General features: G+C 42.3%; 2 protein-coding genes across 2 annotated transcripts; one reads left to right on the top strand and one right to left on the bottom strand.

Moving 5' to 3' along the window:
• Positions 1 to 468: 468 nt before the first annotated feature.
• Positions 469 to 3,192, top strand: LOC145894031 (uncharacterized). Its single transcript, XM_082982466.1, has 2 exons — positions 469 to 1,081; positions 1,523 to 3,192. The coding sequence occupies exons 1-2, from the start codon at positions 555 to 557 to the stop codon at positions 1,824 to 1,826; spliced, it is 831 nt and encodes a 276-aa protein (XP_082838592.1). The 5' UTR covers positions 469 to 554; the 3' UTR covers positions 1,827 to 3,192.
• A 2,499-nt stretch (positions 3,193 to 5,691) lies between these two features.
• Positions 5,692 to 15,943, bottom strand: LOC145895465 (uncharacterized). The gene is made up of 15 exons (XM_082984273.1): positions 15,462 to 15,943; positions 13,982 to 15,253; positions 10,125 to 10,210; positions 9,829 to 9,942; positions 9,502 to 9,608; positions 9,112 to 9,261; positions 8,775 to 8,852; positions 8,514 to 8,610; positions 8,016 to 8,246; positions 7,490 to 7,587; positions 6,913 to 7,081; positions 6,711 to 6,833; positions 6,422 to 6,534; positions 6,004 to 6,061; positions 5,692 to 5,809 (listed from the first exon to the last, which is right to left on the bottom strand). The coding sequence occupies exons 1-15, from the start codon at positions 15,941 to 15,943 to the stop codon at positions 5,775 to 5,777; spliced, it is 3,213 nt and encodes a 1,070-aa protein (XP_082840399.1). The 3' UTR covers positions 5,692 to 5,774.
• Positions 15,944 to 16,444: the final 501 nt, after the last annotated feature.

Here is a 16,444-nt window from a genome sequence, read left to right as displayed (position 1 = left end):
CTTGGCGGTCTCCGTCTGGCCGGTAGATCAAGTCAAGACCGAACGATTGATAGAGCTTTTAGAGTGCAGCAACTTTGAGACAAAGGGAAGTGTTGTGCGTTCGGCGTTTAGCTAAGTGCGTTAACATGCGCTTATAGTTGCGAAGTTCTGTTAGCGTCTTGCTCCTAAAAAGGCAAATATGGATTTGGTCGCAGTCAGCTGGTGCAAAACTGATGTATATTAATTTAATGCCTTCAATTAACCGACTCAAGCTCGTTTTACTGCAGTGTCAATTTTAATTCCGCTAATGCAGATTTGGATTGATAGCTTACTCTATTGCAACCTCCTCAAAAGCATTAAATAACACTCTAGTGCCGCAAAAGCCGCGATTTTTCCATTATCGACGTCTTATAATGCATCACTGTGAAGTCTCTGCCATGCCACCGCCTTATGCATTTTATCTGTCCATCAAAAGTATCTACCGATCTCTTATTCAACTTTTCTCGTGCCTTTGCAGGTCCTTTAAATATTTCATGAGCGCTTAGCTTTTAAGACAAGTGCACGCAACTGCAAGCATGGGAGTACTCAAGGAAGGCCAGACGCAAGCTTATTATCCCGCATACAGAAGTGAAAGCAAAGAAATCGACGACGCACTGTTCCTGCAGAGCAAGGGCAGACAACACCGACAAACTCGAAGCAAACGGAACCGCCAACGTCTTGTGCGAATGACGGACAAAGAAAACGAGCTTAACGACGCGCTGACGTCAGTGCAGTGCCGATGTTCCGACGATGATGACGTCACGACGCCGTGCGGTTCCCCCTCAGCACCGGCTAGCAAAGATCCGGTGGTATTTCCAGTTTACGAGAACATTCTCTTTTCGGAGGCTTGCGTGGCAGCCAGGGAGGGCAATCAACAGCAACAGGTTGCAGGGAAAGTGGCAGCAGGCAACGAGTGTTATTACGACGTGAGCTTGGCACAGAAATGCCACAAACTTCTCCACCAGCAAGCTGGGAAGTGCCCGAGCACAAGGGTTATGCTTTTCCCGGAAGAGGAGTGGGCCAAAAACGCACCAGGAATTCAGTGGAGCATCAAAATGAACAGGTATGACATATTCCCAAATATTGTGGAAATAGATAGATTGATATATGCAAAAAAGCCATAATATTGGAGAGCTGCAGACAGGGTGTGTACACGCACTGTTTCGACCTGTAAGGTTTCATCAGTGCAGCTGTTGAAGTGCTTCTACACTAGCAGGCACACTAATTTCCACTCTGTGGTACCGTTCCGATCCACGTCGATCTGTTGGGTAGATAGAGTGACTTGTACATAAAATCCAGCAAATAAAAGTAATCATGTACATTCAAAAAACGTAACGCGTAAACGAGAATATCTCAAAACCAAGCTATCATGAACCATGCAAGTCAGTCATTTCAGATCAAAAACGTTTACTTTCTATTTTGTTCAACTGTCAAATGCTGTCCCATTGCACGTCTTAAGACACGGAACAAGTGCTATAGAGTAACATGTTTTCTTCTTTAACAGATGGTGGAAGCGCTACTGCACTGTAACCGAAACGCGCGCTGGCGGAAGAAGAGTCATCTCGTCAGTAGGAAAAGTCACACAAAACCGGGACGGGACATTGACCATAGCCGGACACTTTAAGCGCAACAAGGATCCAGATTTCAGACTCCACCTGTCCGCGCGCGTCACAAAAGACGATTTCGAGCGGGGCTACGTAATGACGGGGGCCCTGCAGTTGGGGGACCTCAAGGGGGAGGGTCGAATGGAGATCACCCACTTTGCGGTGGTTCCCCGCTACCAAACGGAAGACAAAGATTTGGAGTAAAGATTACTTATCCCTTTTTATTATTTATTCATGGATGCAGTGTTATAAGTGACACAACCGCAAGACTGAGGTGTAACAGCAGTACGGATACAACACGTTCAACGAATGGAATTTCACGTCAAGGCGGTGGTTGGTGTGATTACACCACTTCCAAGGCATTACGTAAGATGCATTGCTCGCCATCCAATCGTCAGCAAAGTCGGTCTTCGGTTTCGAATTGATGCCGTTAAGCCAGGGTACCCCAGCGCCACGGCCTTGACTATCCCCGTTTTCCGCGTATCGATTTATCTGGATTTGCGCGTCGGGCCCTGGACTAAAACCGCCACAAGCCTTCCATTGTCTGGAAGAAGCCGTTTCGCGCCGCGCGACGACAATTTCTCCACAAGCAATGTGACGGATCGTCTCGCAAATTTCGCGATTCGCGCCGGGGAGCGTTGTTGTTCGTTACCAACTTCGTCCATTGTTTCAAAGGGCACAAAAATGTTTAAGAAAACGCGATGACCGCAACTCGTGACGTCGGCGGCAGCTGTCATGGTTGAACACAAGTGCGTCATTGTGTTGTGCCGGTTTTGCGCTGTGGCTCTTCGGTCAACGAACAACAGAGAGTGGTGTGTTCATACCAGCGGCCAAACAATATCGGATTGTCGTCCTGACCAAAAATTTTTCAAAATCTTGCCCGACTGAATTGATTTGCCATTCCCAGCCACCCTGTTTCGCTCTCTGTTGTGTGCTTTGCTATTTTGCCTGTTCGTTAAACATTCCATTCGCTGTGTGTTTGCTTCGTGGGGTCAAGGTTTGGTGTGCATCGTTTTTTATATATTCCCCACATTATGAAAGCACTTCTGCGCAAGTTCCAACGCCGTTTCATCGTATGTCATACAGAACCTACACCGAAGAAAACACACCAAGAAATGCCAAGAAAAAATCTTACTGTAGTCGACCTGGTAATCCGCTGTTAACACTTGAATATTGAAGTCAACCTTTTCGGATTGACAATAAAGTAGTTGTTTAACACCTCCTTTCAGCACGTGATTGTGTCTTCGATTGCTCTAATGAAGTGATACACTAATCGAGTAGCATTCTAAATCAATCGACCCCGGTCAGATTTTCTTTGTTGCTAATTGGCCGACCGCAATTATCGCTTCGAAAATCCTGCATGAGTAGTGGGAGATGATCCCTCTTCATATGTAAATTTTCGATTTTCCACTTCTTCTGATTGATTTCCTGTCGTACATCGATCGTCATGCCCCCTTTCTATCTTGTAGCAACTCACTTACAAAGATTATTACACGACTCTGTCCACTTGTGAGATCCGTGTATGAGCGAATTGCGTTTGACTGCGTTAAAATAAACGTTACACAACTGTGTATAACTTTTGTGCTAAGCAGTGACTTTTAAGTGTTAAGCAGCGTGGTAACACGTATCACAAAAGATATGAATACACAAGTCTTGAAATACAGTGGTAATTAAAGTTAATTCAATTGCGCAGCATTGGTTAGCCATAGTTTTAAAGCATTAGGAGAAGCATAAAACATTGTAATTCGGTTTAACTGATTAAACCCTTTTTGTGATAAACTGAAAGTCAGGTTATATAAAGCGATAGAAGAGTAGTCATCTAACAATACATTTCTACAAACGAAAAAATGATTTACTTAATCAAAAATATAGGTTAAGATTAGAAAGTATACACATGTTTAATGTTTAATATTTTTGTACAAACGAAAATAAACTTTTTTTAAAAACCTAAAATTACCCATACACTAATGTGTCCGCCCTTTCCGATTAGGGCGTGTGTGCATTCATGGGAAATGGGGACTACATGGTCAATCGCAAAGCCGGAATGTCTCCATCTTGAACAGCGACAGACAGTTAACCTGCTTGGGCCTCTCCCAACAATTCAGTTTCGGCCTCTCTGACGTCCAGGGCCTCGAATGGTGCTTGTTTACTTGGCGCTCGAGTTTGCTTGAAGGGATGGAAGGCGCGGTGCTTCCGTTATGTCCGAGTGTTACGCGTGGAATCTATTTCTACCAGATCGGTCGAGTTTCCCCGCGCCTTGTTACACCACTTTCGGTCAAAAATTCGGGAACCAGAGGGAGGGACAATTGCTGACGAGCGATGGGTCTGGGGCTTGTCGGGCTATTTAGTGGCTTATAAATAGAAATTGTTGGGACGTTAAAAAAAACTCCACGACAGATACAGTTTATGTGACGTGAATTGTCACGAGATGGAAAAGTATGTTTTTGATTGCCAATGAGCCGAAAATAACTCGATTTTAATATGTAGTTGAACATTTTCAGCCCATTCCGAATAAAGTTAGGCTCTTCCCCATCCCGCGAATTCGCTAGTTTAAGCAATATTTTTTCAAACAATAAAAAAAATAATAATTGAAAAAGATATGCAACCCTAAAGAAAATTAAATACAACAAAAAATATTTTTTAAAAAGCGAATCCCAATAAAAATTCTGCCAAACGTTCGAACCATCTGTCCAAAGCAACATATCGAGCTGATATACATTACCCACCAAACCGGGGTTCTCCTAACAACCGTTTCTACCTCACAAGTTCACCTGCGCGTAACGCCATGTTGCCAAGCAACTTTGTGGGTTGCGTTTCAAAATGTGATCAAGTTTTTAGGAAACTCTTGCCGGGTGTATTCATAGACAGGTGTCTTGTCGTTTCCGTTATTCTCTCGTGTCAGGTGTGACGTATGTTTGGCGTTAAATTAATTTGATGCGCAGCTATGTGTGGAACAGCCAGGTGCGCAGCCGTATACGTCTTCGCCGAAGCGCATTACTATCGATTCGATTATGGGCGGACAGAACTGACTTTGTACGTGGGACAAGGCGTGGTAATTGGCGAGGGAACAATAAAATGTGTGTTTGAAATGGACGGACGCTAATGTTAATATTTCTTTTTGATAACTAACGCCTCTCGCATTAGCTTGTTGCCAATAAATCAAGACATATATGTCTAAACGCCAAGTTGCTACCGATATATAAATATATATATTTTTATCATTGTTGAAAGAAGGACGCTAAAGACGTATAATTGAAGAAAAGGCTAAGCAAGAAGACGAAAAAAAGGAAACAAAGGTTAAACATAGTGGCGAGAAATCCAGTTGCTACCGATAGCTCTTCACAGATACAAAATTGTCACCTTTGCGACGTCTAGCGGCGATTTAAAAATCGATTTGAGTTCCAGCCATTTGTATTCACTACGTGCACCAGAAAAACGACATTTCAAACTTATTACTACTTCCAATGACTGCTCCGCTTTTCAAGTTTCAGTTTGGTGACAGTCTCATTGGTGCCGCAAACATTGACTAAATTTCCTTAGATATCAAACATGGAGAACATTCGTCAAGAGTTTTGCTTTATTTCGCTTGATTTGGAAAAAAACATACGGTTACAATCAGTCAAAATTTTCACCAGATAAAAACAGCAAAAAAAACGTAGTACAGCATAACAATTGCAAAATAAAAGTGAAAGTTATTTCCACAAAATCTCGAACAATCCTGACGTCATGGTGGTTGAAGAAAACGTTTTAGTTTTCAGTGAGATCGGTCAGGATTTTTACTGGTAATAAGTTAAATCATTGTGAAGGCCTTTCAAAGGCTAATTTAAAAACATTGCCATCGAAGTCGGAAAACCCACGCATGATTTCGAGTACGTGTTTGTAAAATCACATTTTAATGATTTATGGAATCAGCACCCACAAGCACGATAAAAAACATCGACAATGTTAATGGCAACGCGAAGAAAAACGGAGCAAATTGAACAACATACGTAAGTAAAGAAAACATTACTTACTCACAAACGCAAATTTAGGCTGGCAAATAAAAGAAAACGAAGAAAAAATTAGTGCGAAAAAAATTAGTGCACTTTCCCGTATGGTTAAGAAAACCAATCGTCGGTTGAACTTGAAAAATTCTCCTCAGCGATGATTTGGTCAAACTGCTTGTTGATATGCGATTACAGGTGAACCTTTAAAAAACATTTAAAAAAAACTGCTGTACAAAAGATTCATTGACGCACAACTGAGATATGCAGTACACTTTGCGAGTGAATTCAGTGTAATTAGAAATGATGTTTCAAAGCTATTGTTTTTTATGATGTAAAAAATTTAACCTGTATATTTTGAACGATTATGATTTTTATGTAGATTGAATTAGTCTTACTCGTTATTCCGTGGGCGCCAGGTTCCGCTTCGTTGCTTCCTGAATTATCACTGCGACGCTAAAATGAATAAGATTTTGTTTTCACAATCAACGAATAATGCATCAATTTAAGGTTTATTTTCCTCTTCTCAGTAATTAGTTATTTTATTCAAAATAAATCTTTGAGGTTTTGAAAAAAATAACAACACTTAATATCAGCAAAATTGGTTCAGCATTTTTTCAAAAAGATGTACTTAGATGTTGTTGGTTGCTCGAAATGTACATCTAAACTTTATCACAAGAGGCTAACAATTTTTCACCAGATATTTTTTTATCAAGCAAATTTCAATTAAAGAGATGTGTGCTAATCGTGCAAATGCAGCAATATTTTAAAATTCCACAACATGCATTCAATCCAGTAAAATTATTTCCAACTTACTTCTTGCAGGGGATTGAGGTCGAAGTGGGCGTAAGTTACCGGGCATTGTTGAAAAGCTGAAAACTCCGGTTTTAGTTGAGCGGCGTGATAACTTTGCGCAGAAAGGTAGGCACCTGGAAGGACAGCTGACAATCAATCTTATTCCGATATTTGTGGCAGTTTAAATGGGACTTGAGACTTTATCCAAAGAATGTTTGTGACAATTTTATTTACAGGTTATCTCATCAACTCTAACTATGCAAAACAATGAACATAAAAACCAACAGCGTATCACAAAACGCGCCTATACCTGAGGTGTGTTGCTGCATCTGAACATTTAGTTGTTCATGTACCTGTCCCTGCCCTTGGGACTGCTTAATTGGGGTCAGTGAAGTGAAGACAGGCAAAGGCTGTGACGACGTTACGTTGGTTGCTATCAATAATAACAAATAATAATGACCCAGGTAATTTTTGAAGCTTCAAGTGCGCATAAACACAAGGACTGCACTCACGCAAAATGCCGTGCGCAGACAATAGGACCCCATGCGGCAAGGTGGTGTTCATTGGCACGGCTTCCAACACGTTGCCATCTGCGTTCGGTGCGGATGGATGATACGTCATGGAAGTATTCACGATTGGGGAAAGAGTGTTTACTGAAGGTAAACCCCCGTAGCTGGTCGTCTGTGAATAATGTCAGTGCGTTTGTGATTTACGTTGATGACAACGAACCAGTTTTGACCATTGTTGACAGCGTAGTAAAAGAGAGCCATAAACAGTAAGCTAGACCGTTGTTTATGCCAATACGTAATATGGGTTGTTAAAGGCAAAGTAGGGCGTGCGTCCAACTAGGTTGACAGGGCTAAGGTTTGGTTGGACGCTGGGTATAAGACACAATGAACTTGCCTGCCTAAAACCATACTATAGCATTTTGTTAAAAAATTGACTGCTGCGTAAGGATACAAAATACACATCGAGCAGAAGGCATAATTCTTATGGGCCTGATATAATTTTGAAGATAAAATGAGAATCACTGGTTTTATAGCGTGTAAGCCGGTATTTTTGGGGGGAATGTAATAGAGATTGTCTAACCTTTGACGATTGCGAGTTGCTGAGGCGTGGAAACATGAAGTTCCCTTGAACTCTGGGATCATCCAAGCCTTGAGGAAACTGTATCGATGCAGATGAGGCTGCAACATAATGTTCATGACTTAAATTAAAGATCATATACACAGTTTACAGACAACTTTACACAATTATTCTTGCAATCATTGCCAATTAGCAGCAGTTGTTTTTTGGAACGACTGCACTATGAATAAATTTTGAACGATTTGTTTATTCAAATGGTAATATTATTTTTCTGGTCACTAAGTTTTCTTTACTGCTAAAAAAAAAATTTTCGTGTTCAAACTGCAATGCAGGCGGTGTAAAGCTTTAGTCTTGCGTTGTCAGTCCTACGAACATTTGAAACATATACAAAACTTCAATAGTAAACAATCAAATTTCCCAACAAGAGAATTTGACGTTTAGCGCAGATGCAAACTTTCACCGCCAACTTTCATCATTAGCAACAGCATATACCTTGCTTACAATAATATAGACCAGTCCCGATATTTACCTGATACCAAACTAGAAGGCTGCATATGATCTGATAAGGTCGGTTGCTGCGGAGCAACAGCGCGCTGATAGGGTCGAGACGTTTTCTTCGCGCGACTGTGCGATTTTGCCGTATCCGAACGCGATCCGTTGTTGGATGAGCGCAAGACATCGAGATCAGGCCCGTGGGTCACTCGGATTTTCGTCTCACTGTTGCCCTCTCCGGAGATACTGCGTGGTCTGGTGTATTCCGCTGCAGAAGCGGATTTAGATTAGTAAAGATTAAGTAAAAACGGCCGTGATTGATAGTCGAAGATGTGCAAATGACAGATTGACGGCATTCGTTTTCCTGTCATAGTGTTATACCTATCAGTTTTATGAGATATATGGGAATGTAACCAAATATTTAAATGCATTTTTTAAACCAATTACTAATTGGGTAGTAGAATTATCTTTCAATTAAGTCGCAATTTATTATTATTGTAACAAATCAAAGGTTCCTAGAGTTTCACAATCTTACTTTTTGGAAACTCGTCGCCCAAGACTTTAATTTTAGTTGGAGGAGGGCCTTGACTAGAGTCTGGAGACATTCCATTTTGCTGCAGTACGGAATCGTCCTGTGATTTGCGATTGAAAAATTTTATTTAATGGGGTTTACAAGCGTTCTGCAAAACAGCTGTATTGATTGTAAAACGTACAGTTTAATTATACATAACAATGTGGTCAATATTTATTGTTTTGCACAAATCGCTGTAACAATAACTTCAATGCCTCATGCTACCTGATATGAGTCCAATGCTAGTTTGTGTTTGAATGCGTCTTCCTTCCGTCGGTTCGCAAACCAGTTGTAAACACGCACCTGGAAAATGTTAAATCGTACGTCATGCTTTAGCATCAACATTCATGCATTCCCAAACGCTAATCGTTTTCGGAAGCACAAAATTTGCCAATGATTTGACAGAAGAAATATTTCGCTTGCATTACAGTATAAATGTAACCCATACCAAACTGCGGTTTAAATGGACGCTTGAGGAGGTCAAATAACTTCATTAAAATTGACATAAAAATTATTAACAATAAAACCCCATTTCATGTGTAGCGCAAGGGGCTTTACATACCTCTGTCACCAAGTTTGAGCCAAGACCGCTTGCATGGGAGGGTGATACGCCTCTCTGGTGACACTCAGCGTTATTGCATTCCCCTACAAGTGTCTCGCGTTCTTCCTTGGTCGGGTTTCTCTGTCGCTGATAGGCATCGTACAAGATCCGCTAGAGAGAGCAATTGAGCGATACTAAATAGTCGGACAATGCTTCAACGAGGTTGCAAGCTTAAAATCAATTTAAACTGACATTCTTTGCATATGGAACGCAAAACCTAATACGAAAACTTTCCTCGTGACATTACGATACCGAAATATTGAGAGACTATGTCAGTGCAACTTCAGAATAACTAAAAAGGGTATGATTTAAAGCGTATTTCTCAGACATCTCTACCTATTTTGTGCTTACTTGTGAAGCTGGACCCCATTTAAAGCGATTCCTGCGTGCTCTTGAACCGACGCCAGCCGCTTCCTCCACTTGTTCTGCGCCCATCCCAGACTCCGCTATTCTGAATTCTGCAAGACGTTTTGCTTAGACACCTAAAGTCTCTTATACTTTTGTCATGGAGTACGTCTTATGGTATAGCACGTCTTATATGGTACCAGGTGTAATAGGGTACCACGTGCCATGGAGTGCACCGTTGGTGAACAATTTTGGTATATTCAGCAAAAGATTAGTAATTTGTAAGAATCACGATATTAGAAACACAATCGCCTATCTTGCGATACAACTCACGTGCATTAACTTCGTCCTGCTTTTTAGTCCACCAAGCGTAAAGCAACTGGCGTTTCTGGTTTTTCATTGGAGTCCCTTTGTTCAAATGCTGCGAAAGGTGGCTCTGATTCAATCCTGAAACGGGGATTTTTTGAAAAAATGTCCACAAACAAAAAAGGACCACAGTTTCATGTGTCCAAGGCTTTGCGAAACACTTTGTTATGTGAATAACGTTTCTCAACCAACGCGTATTGGGGGACAAATCAACCGCGCTTTTAAATAATCAAATGGATAAAAAAAATAATAAGTGTTATTACCTGTGCAGTCGACCACCTCTCTCTGTGGAATGTTGTGCTGAGCCATGTAGCTCTTGATGTGCTTTGCTGCTTTCCATGGGTCTGCCCTGTAAAAATGAAGAGAGGTTGTTTCTGTGTTGAAGATTTTGTTTCAGGCTTTCTCAGTGTACTGTCGTATGGTGTTTAATTGTAACCAAGAATTAGGGCTAACAGTTGGAACCAAAATACAAAAATCTTTTCAAAGGGGGTTGTAGATCTGTTAAGTAAAACAAGGTACTCACAAAACTAAAGTAAAATATTTGTGATCTAAAGTTAAAAATTTATATTCTCAACGTTTGAGACTCAAGTCTTAAGTTCAGAGAAAGGGCTGCTGATACAGCAGCTGGAATGCCGTACGTGACGCCTCATAAGGTATTCCATATGTGTTCTCACGCACACATGGCCACAGTAACGTTTTGCGCCGTCGCATCCAATAAACCCGTCGTGCATGTTTGCCTTCAGGTAAATGATTAAACTCGGCGTATCGGACATGTTTACCGAGCCTCGCAAGGGCCTGGTATATTCCAAGGAGCGTAGATATGTTGGCCAACTGATCGCGTATGCCTAAGCCCTTGAAAGCTAAAGGCCACCATGTGGTGCATCTCACAACGAATAATGGCATCCCCTCTTTGGAATGAATTGTGGCACCTGAGTTTTATTGTATTGAAGGCAGATGGTCAAAATTATCCAAGAGCGTTGTATGCCAACCTCCTTTACTTTCAGGCAATAGTCCAAATGGCACTTATTAATAGTCACTGCTTGTTTCAACAATGAAAATATTAACTCTCAAGAAGAACATTACCTCTAGTCATTATTCCGTAGCAGATAAAAGGCTGCGACCGATCTAACATCGCATATGAAAGCTCGTCTGCTGTCCTTAATATAGACAACGACATGTACACTCTTTACCAACTCACGTTTTCGTTTAAAATAAACAATTTCAACTGATTGTCTCCTGGAATAAGACGTCTGACTAGTAACGCGGCTGTCACCAAACTGACGGCTTACAACCATACGACGCAAACTACAAGGAAATTTGGGCAAATCATTTACTATTTTGTTTTACAGTTTGGACGCCGGGGCCGCGTCTACATATCGTTAATATTTCACTGAAGCCGGATTTGTGAACGAGAGGATTTCCTTCTCTCGGCAACCACGCACACTCCCCTTGACTCGGGTAAATTTTAACCTAACGGTCCGTATAGTATTCCTGACTTCTGTGGTTGGTGAAAGGCTTGAGCGCACCACGCTCCGTGTATCTTTTGTTGACTGTTTTGATGATAAGGTTGGAAACCAACGTGTCCAGCAGCGCAAATTGTGCTGTAATTTCAAGTTTTAAAGAAACACGGCCAGTATTATTAACGAAAATATAAGTATGATTTTTTCGTAGGTATGTTGCGCAAAAGTTTGTAGAGTGTTTAGTAGTTGTGGAAAGCAGTTGGGTTTTTATTCAGTGAAATTCTTTCCTCTTCAAAAGGGAAAGAAGCAATGTGGGAAATTGGACTTTGCAGCAAACACCACTTTAACGGCGGGAAACTTTCGAAAGAGTTTCACATCTCAGCTAAACCACTCACACGCGTCTGACGCACAACGTGACTTGCACCGAGGGCAATATGGCGATAACATGCCCGTTATGGGGAGGTGTGTGGCACTGTGCAAACTCGCAGTAAAGTTAATGGGACAGGGCAAACAAAGCCCAGAACGACGACCTTGTTTGCGCCGCTGCTGAGCGACCGCTTTCCGGCTGGCAAACATTCCCGTTATCGGGCCAGAAAGGGCGCTTGGTGCCATTATCAAACTGGTACACAATTGATCCTATATAAGGGGCCAGAATCGTAGAGTGGGACAATAAATTGTGCAGGCGGGTACATTGCACTGCAATCAGTGGGTGGGTGATTACGCGGTTTGCTGATATGCGACTGGTTACTTAGGGCACATGCGTGGGAGGCTATCGATAAAACATTAGCATAAATTGGGATAACCCTAGTTTATTAAAATAGGTGTCGTGCAAAAGGAGTTTTTCTAGCAGGTTTCACACCCCCCCCCCCCCCCACCCTACCACCTCGAATCATTTCACTTAATAATATATTTTTCATCACCAATAACTACATAAATAACTACATGCAACCATATTCATTTAGGACTTTGGCGTTCTCGTACAAAAGGCAAGCGTAATAAAAAAAATGTTATTGGTAGGATGACCCAATTGCCAACAACAAATATTACAATAGCTATTTCGCCAAAACGCTGATTAAATACACAGCAATTAGTCACCCATGTGGCTTTTACAACAATGCCATTAGAGCTAAACCCGGTAAACAGCAATTGAACGAGGGGTCATATACCTCTGCATTGGTTTCTGAATTTGCTCCGAGTCATTATGTTTGCTCTCCGAAGTGCAAACATAGGGCGAGGTTTTATGTTTAAACGCGCTCCGAAAGCGATTCGCACAAAGGATTTTTCGAATCAGATAACGGCAGGTATTGCCCGCCTTTCTATTGGGCGTCGTTTTCACTGCTCTGTGATCTTCCTAATACGATCAAACCTTGCGTATTTTGGGCCTCGAGCGCTATAGGACCCAGAAAGTAAATTATGAAATAAAAGAAAGAAGGGTTAGGAAAGGGAATTGCAAAGTTCTTTTATCCCATCTGTCCGGCTAAAAATAAACGCGACCGACTGATCAAACCACAAAACGATCAAAGGTCAGAACTGCGCATTGCCGTTCCTAAAGGTATGACTTATATAGCAATTCTCCTATTTCGCAAGCAACTGACTATAACAAGCCCAATTATTTTTATTCTCATTTACGTCACGCGCACGTGATACAACCTGGTTTCGAACAACACAAATATATCTCCAAAGTTACCTTTTCCCCATGCAACATCAAAACAATTCAACAACCATTCCTCGAAGTTTGGAACTAACAACGACCCTTCACACTATTTTTACTTGTTCAACTACAGCTTGCATCGCAGTTATCAGTGACACGCCTGCATTGCAAACGAAGAACCCGTCTAGGATGCGAGGGATCGGGCAAGTCTATTCGCGACAACAACTATCTCGACTACTGCGCGTTCCAAAGAGGATGAAATTCGAAACGCCGGGTTAGTCATTAATATGATTTTCTTTGTTGCTGGAAGCGCAAAGAGCCCAGCAGTCTCGCACAAGACGGCGAACATCGAGAGCTGTGAGTTAATTTTTAGCCGGATCGTTTTCCATTGTGCTCCGTATAGTGCTCCGGCAGCCGCCATTCAAAAGAACCCGGCCTCTCCGTTAATGCTTAACATACCAAGACGCGACAGTCCGGGGTTTCTTATCGTTTATAGCGTTTAATGTTCCATGACCATTGGAACGCAGCGATGAATAGACCGCGCACTACGCCAGATAGTCAAAGATTTACGTGCGGCTTCGCGAGCTAATGATCTACCATATCCATGCCAGTTGATGTTACTACTGGCGTGGATGAATGGAGGCGACGCCGCTTGAAAGTTGAAGACGCAAGGCCGATCGCATCCGATCAAACACAGCTGAGTGAGGCCCGGGTTAAAAATTACCCCGGCCGTCAACGGCAACAAAAACGACGGCCGGCGGGAAACAAAACAGGGGAAGAACCTTTTGGGGAGTGGGCAGTTCTACTTTATTGCCTTGGGCTAAGTTGCTTTGCTTTTGATTTTTGAGCACTTTCAAGTCACGATTTAAGGCCTTGTCTGTGGAATTAGATATGAATTTGGAAAGACCATCGTGTTCGAAATATGATTAATCACAATGCCAATTTATTTACATATAATGACAACGGTGGCTTTAGACTCTTTTTAGTTCAAATCAAGTGTTCAACTTACTTTAGCAAGCTGTCTATTTTCTCCCTTCGTTTCTCATTTCCAGGTGTTCCCTTTAAAATATCATCGATGCACTTTTCTGGAGCGTGCTGTATCACATCAAAACCATCCTGATCCAATTCATCCCGCTTGTCCAAGTCCCTCTTCCTCACTCTCATGCCGCCCAAATGTCCTTGATCGAAATGATGAGAATGTGCTCCAGATCCAGGATATAAGGGATCGTTGGGCACCTCCGTCTTCGGGATCTGCTGGAGGCCTATGTGGTGGCCGGAGTTGTGCATGTTCTGCATCTGATCCTGGCCATCCATGGAAGTATTTGGGTAAAGAAATATTCCTCTTGTCTGGTCGTACACAGCTGTTGGTTGCTGCAGCTGGATTACATCTTGAGAAATTTCAATGCCCTGAGACTGAGCCTGAGCCAACAAAGCGTCCGCGTCCATGGGCTGGTACTGTTCGATTTCATTTGGTCTGTGGTGTACCACGTGGGACTGGGCAAGGCCTCTGCCATCGGCATTGTTTGCGAGAGTTTGTTCGTGAGGGTAATGCGATATGTAGGCTTGAGACTGAGTGGAGGTAACGGTGGACACCGAGTTGCGGTCGTTTCCCGCAGGCAAAGATAGCACCTGCTGAGCAGCAGTGTTGTCGGCAGCCGCAGCAGTGTAGTCGTTCATCGTTGACGTGTTGGCCATAGCACTGTGCCCGACTGACGTGTAAAACTGCGACAAAGAGTCCTGAGTATATTCAGGTCCGCTTGTTTGATTTTCGCTGGTAATTACTGGTGGCGGAGGAAGAGCTTGTAGATTAAAACCAGCTTCGTTGGTCCGCTCACCAGACTGCTGTTGTTGATGCTGCATCATCTGAGCTTGGTGGTACTGCTGTTCTTTGTTCATTTGTTGCTTTACTTCCTCGTATTGGTCGGCGTCAGTCACTTCGTTATGCGGTATATCCATACTTTGCATCTCCCGCACTGGTGCCTCGCCGTCCTCTTGCCCGCTGAAATACACAGGGTCCTGTTGGCAGTGCTGGACGTCGGTCTGATCCTGATTAAAGCTGGTGGTTGAAAGTTTTCGTTGGTTCTGTGAGCTCTCGTTTTCATACGTCGGCCCCTGTGCGTAGAGATTGGTATCCTGGAGGTTGACAAAAGAGTTCGAAGGCAGGTCGGGCTGTGATACTTTGCCGTCACCGTTTGACGCTAAATTATTGTCTGTGTAAGAGTGTTGGCTTTGATCTTCCAGCGAAAATCGTCTTTCGCCATTTCCAGTTGATTGCGAATCTCTGCAACACGTAAACACCAAATGATCAGTTTCAACCAAAAAAAGTAATATAGCCAAAATCAGGCCAGTTATCACAGGCGTCACGGTGGATATTCAGAGAAACAAGGCATAAGTGTTTGTAAGAACCATAAGTTGTTAAGTTATATGGCAATAAAAATATATCTTATACTAATCAATTATAAATCAACCAACTAATAAACTTTACCAACCTATGAGTTTCCACGCCAAAGAATTTTGGAGTCTGCGTGCTTGTTGTCCTCACCACAGGATAGGCGGAAATTGCAACGCTCACATAATGTTTAGCCCGCTTCGGTTCAGTCCCAGAGCCTCCGAGTTCTGTGACTTTCGCCTTTGTATCATTGGATTTACTTGCCTCCTCTTTGCTTCCACTCAATTTGCGATCAGGCAAAAACTCCTTCGTTTTGAGAAACCTTAAAACCAGAGACTGGGAAAGGCCGCTGTCAAAAACTTCCTGCAGTAGTTGGCGTTGTTGCACAGTCAGTTCGTTGGGTACTCTGCCGGGTGGTTTGCTCCCAATGTTGTTACTGTGAAGACTGCCATTATTGCTGTTGATGTCGTTGTTGTTGCTGCTGTTGTTATTGTTAATGTCAGTTGGCTGTTTGATACTATCAATGACTGAGTTAGTCTGGCTGTAATCCAGTGCGTGTTCACCGTTGATCTTCCTCTCCATGGTTACAGAACCACAGTCAAAGCAAGGAAAATCGTATTTATTTTTAAAAACCTAGGTGCAATGCTTATCATAATACCTCAAATATAAATATCAACTTTGGGAGTCAGGTGATTAGCATGGTACAAATGCAAACGGTTCAAAAACCTTATCTGTGACAATCAACGTGTTTGGGGTTCGTTGCGCCTGAATTTTTGTACATCGAGGTCTTGGAAATGATATATCTTGTATGCAGTAGATTTTGCCCCTTGGCTTAATAAAATGGTTACCAAGATCCTCTTTAAAATAATCTTTTTATAAATAGTACAACATAACCTTTGTTCCTGTAATGCTGGCTTAATTTATTGCATGTATTAGAAAGTCGACGTGTGCGCGTACTTAAGGCTGCGTCGTATGAGTACATGAAGGTGCCTATTCATCGGTGAACGTTGTAAGAGACGCTGTCGGAAATACTATAGTTGTAATCTAGGCCTCCATCAACTGCCGCCTCTCTACACTCACTCC

Source organism: Ascidia mentula, chromosome 3, assembly GCF_947561715.1.
Source record: "Ascidia mentula chromosome 3, kaAscMent1.1, whole genome shotgun sequence".
NCBI classification, from domain to species: domain Eukaryota; kingdom Metazoa; phylum Chordata; class Ascidiacea; order Phlebobranchia; family Ascidiidae; genus Ascidia; species Ascidia mentula.
Note: the sequence above shows the minus strand (reverse complement) of the source record. Positions and strands in the feature narration are given on the sequence as shown.

Coding starts and splice junctions, on each gene's coding strand:
- LOC145895465 (XM_082984273.1), bottom strand. CDS start 15,943: ATGGAGAGGAAGATCAACGGTGAACACGCACTGGATTACAGCCAGACT. Junction 8,247..8,513: donor GGGCGACGAGTTTCCAAAAA/GTAAGATTGTGA, acceptor CCGCTTCTGCAG/CGGAATACACCAGACCACGC. Junction 7,082..7,489: donor GCAACTCGCAATCGTCAAAG/GTTAGACAATCT, acceptor CATTATTCACAG/ACGACCAGCTACGGGGGTTT.
- LOC145894031 (XM_082982466.1), top strand. CDS start 555: ATGGGAGTACTCAAGGAAGGCCAGACGCAAGCTTATTATCCCGCATAC. Junction 1,082..1,522: donor TGGAGCATCAAAATGAACAG/GTATGACATATT, acceptor CTTCTTTAACAG/ATGGTGGAAGCGCTACTGCA.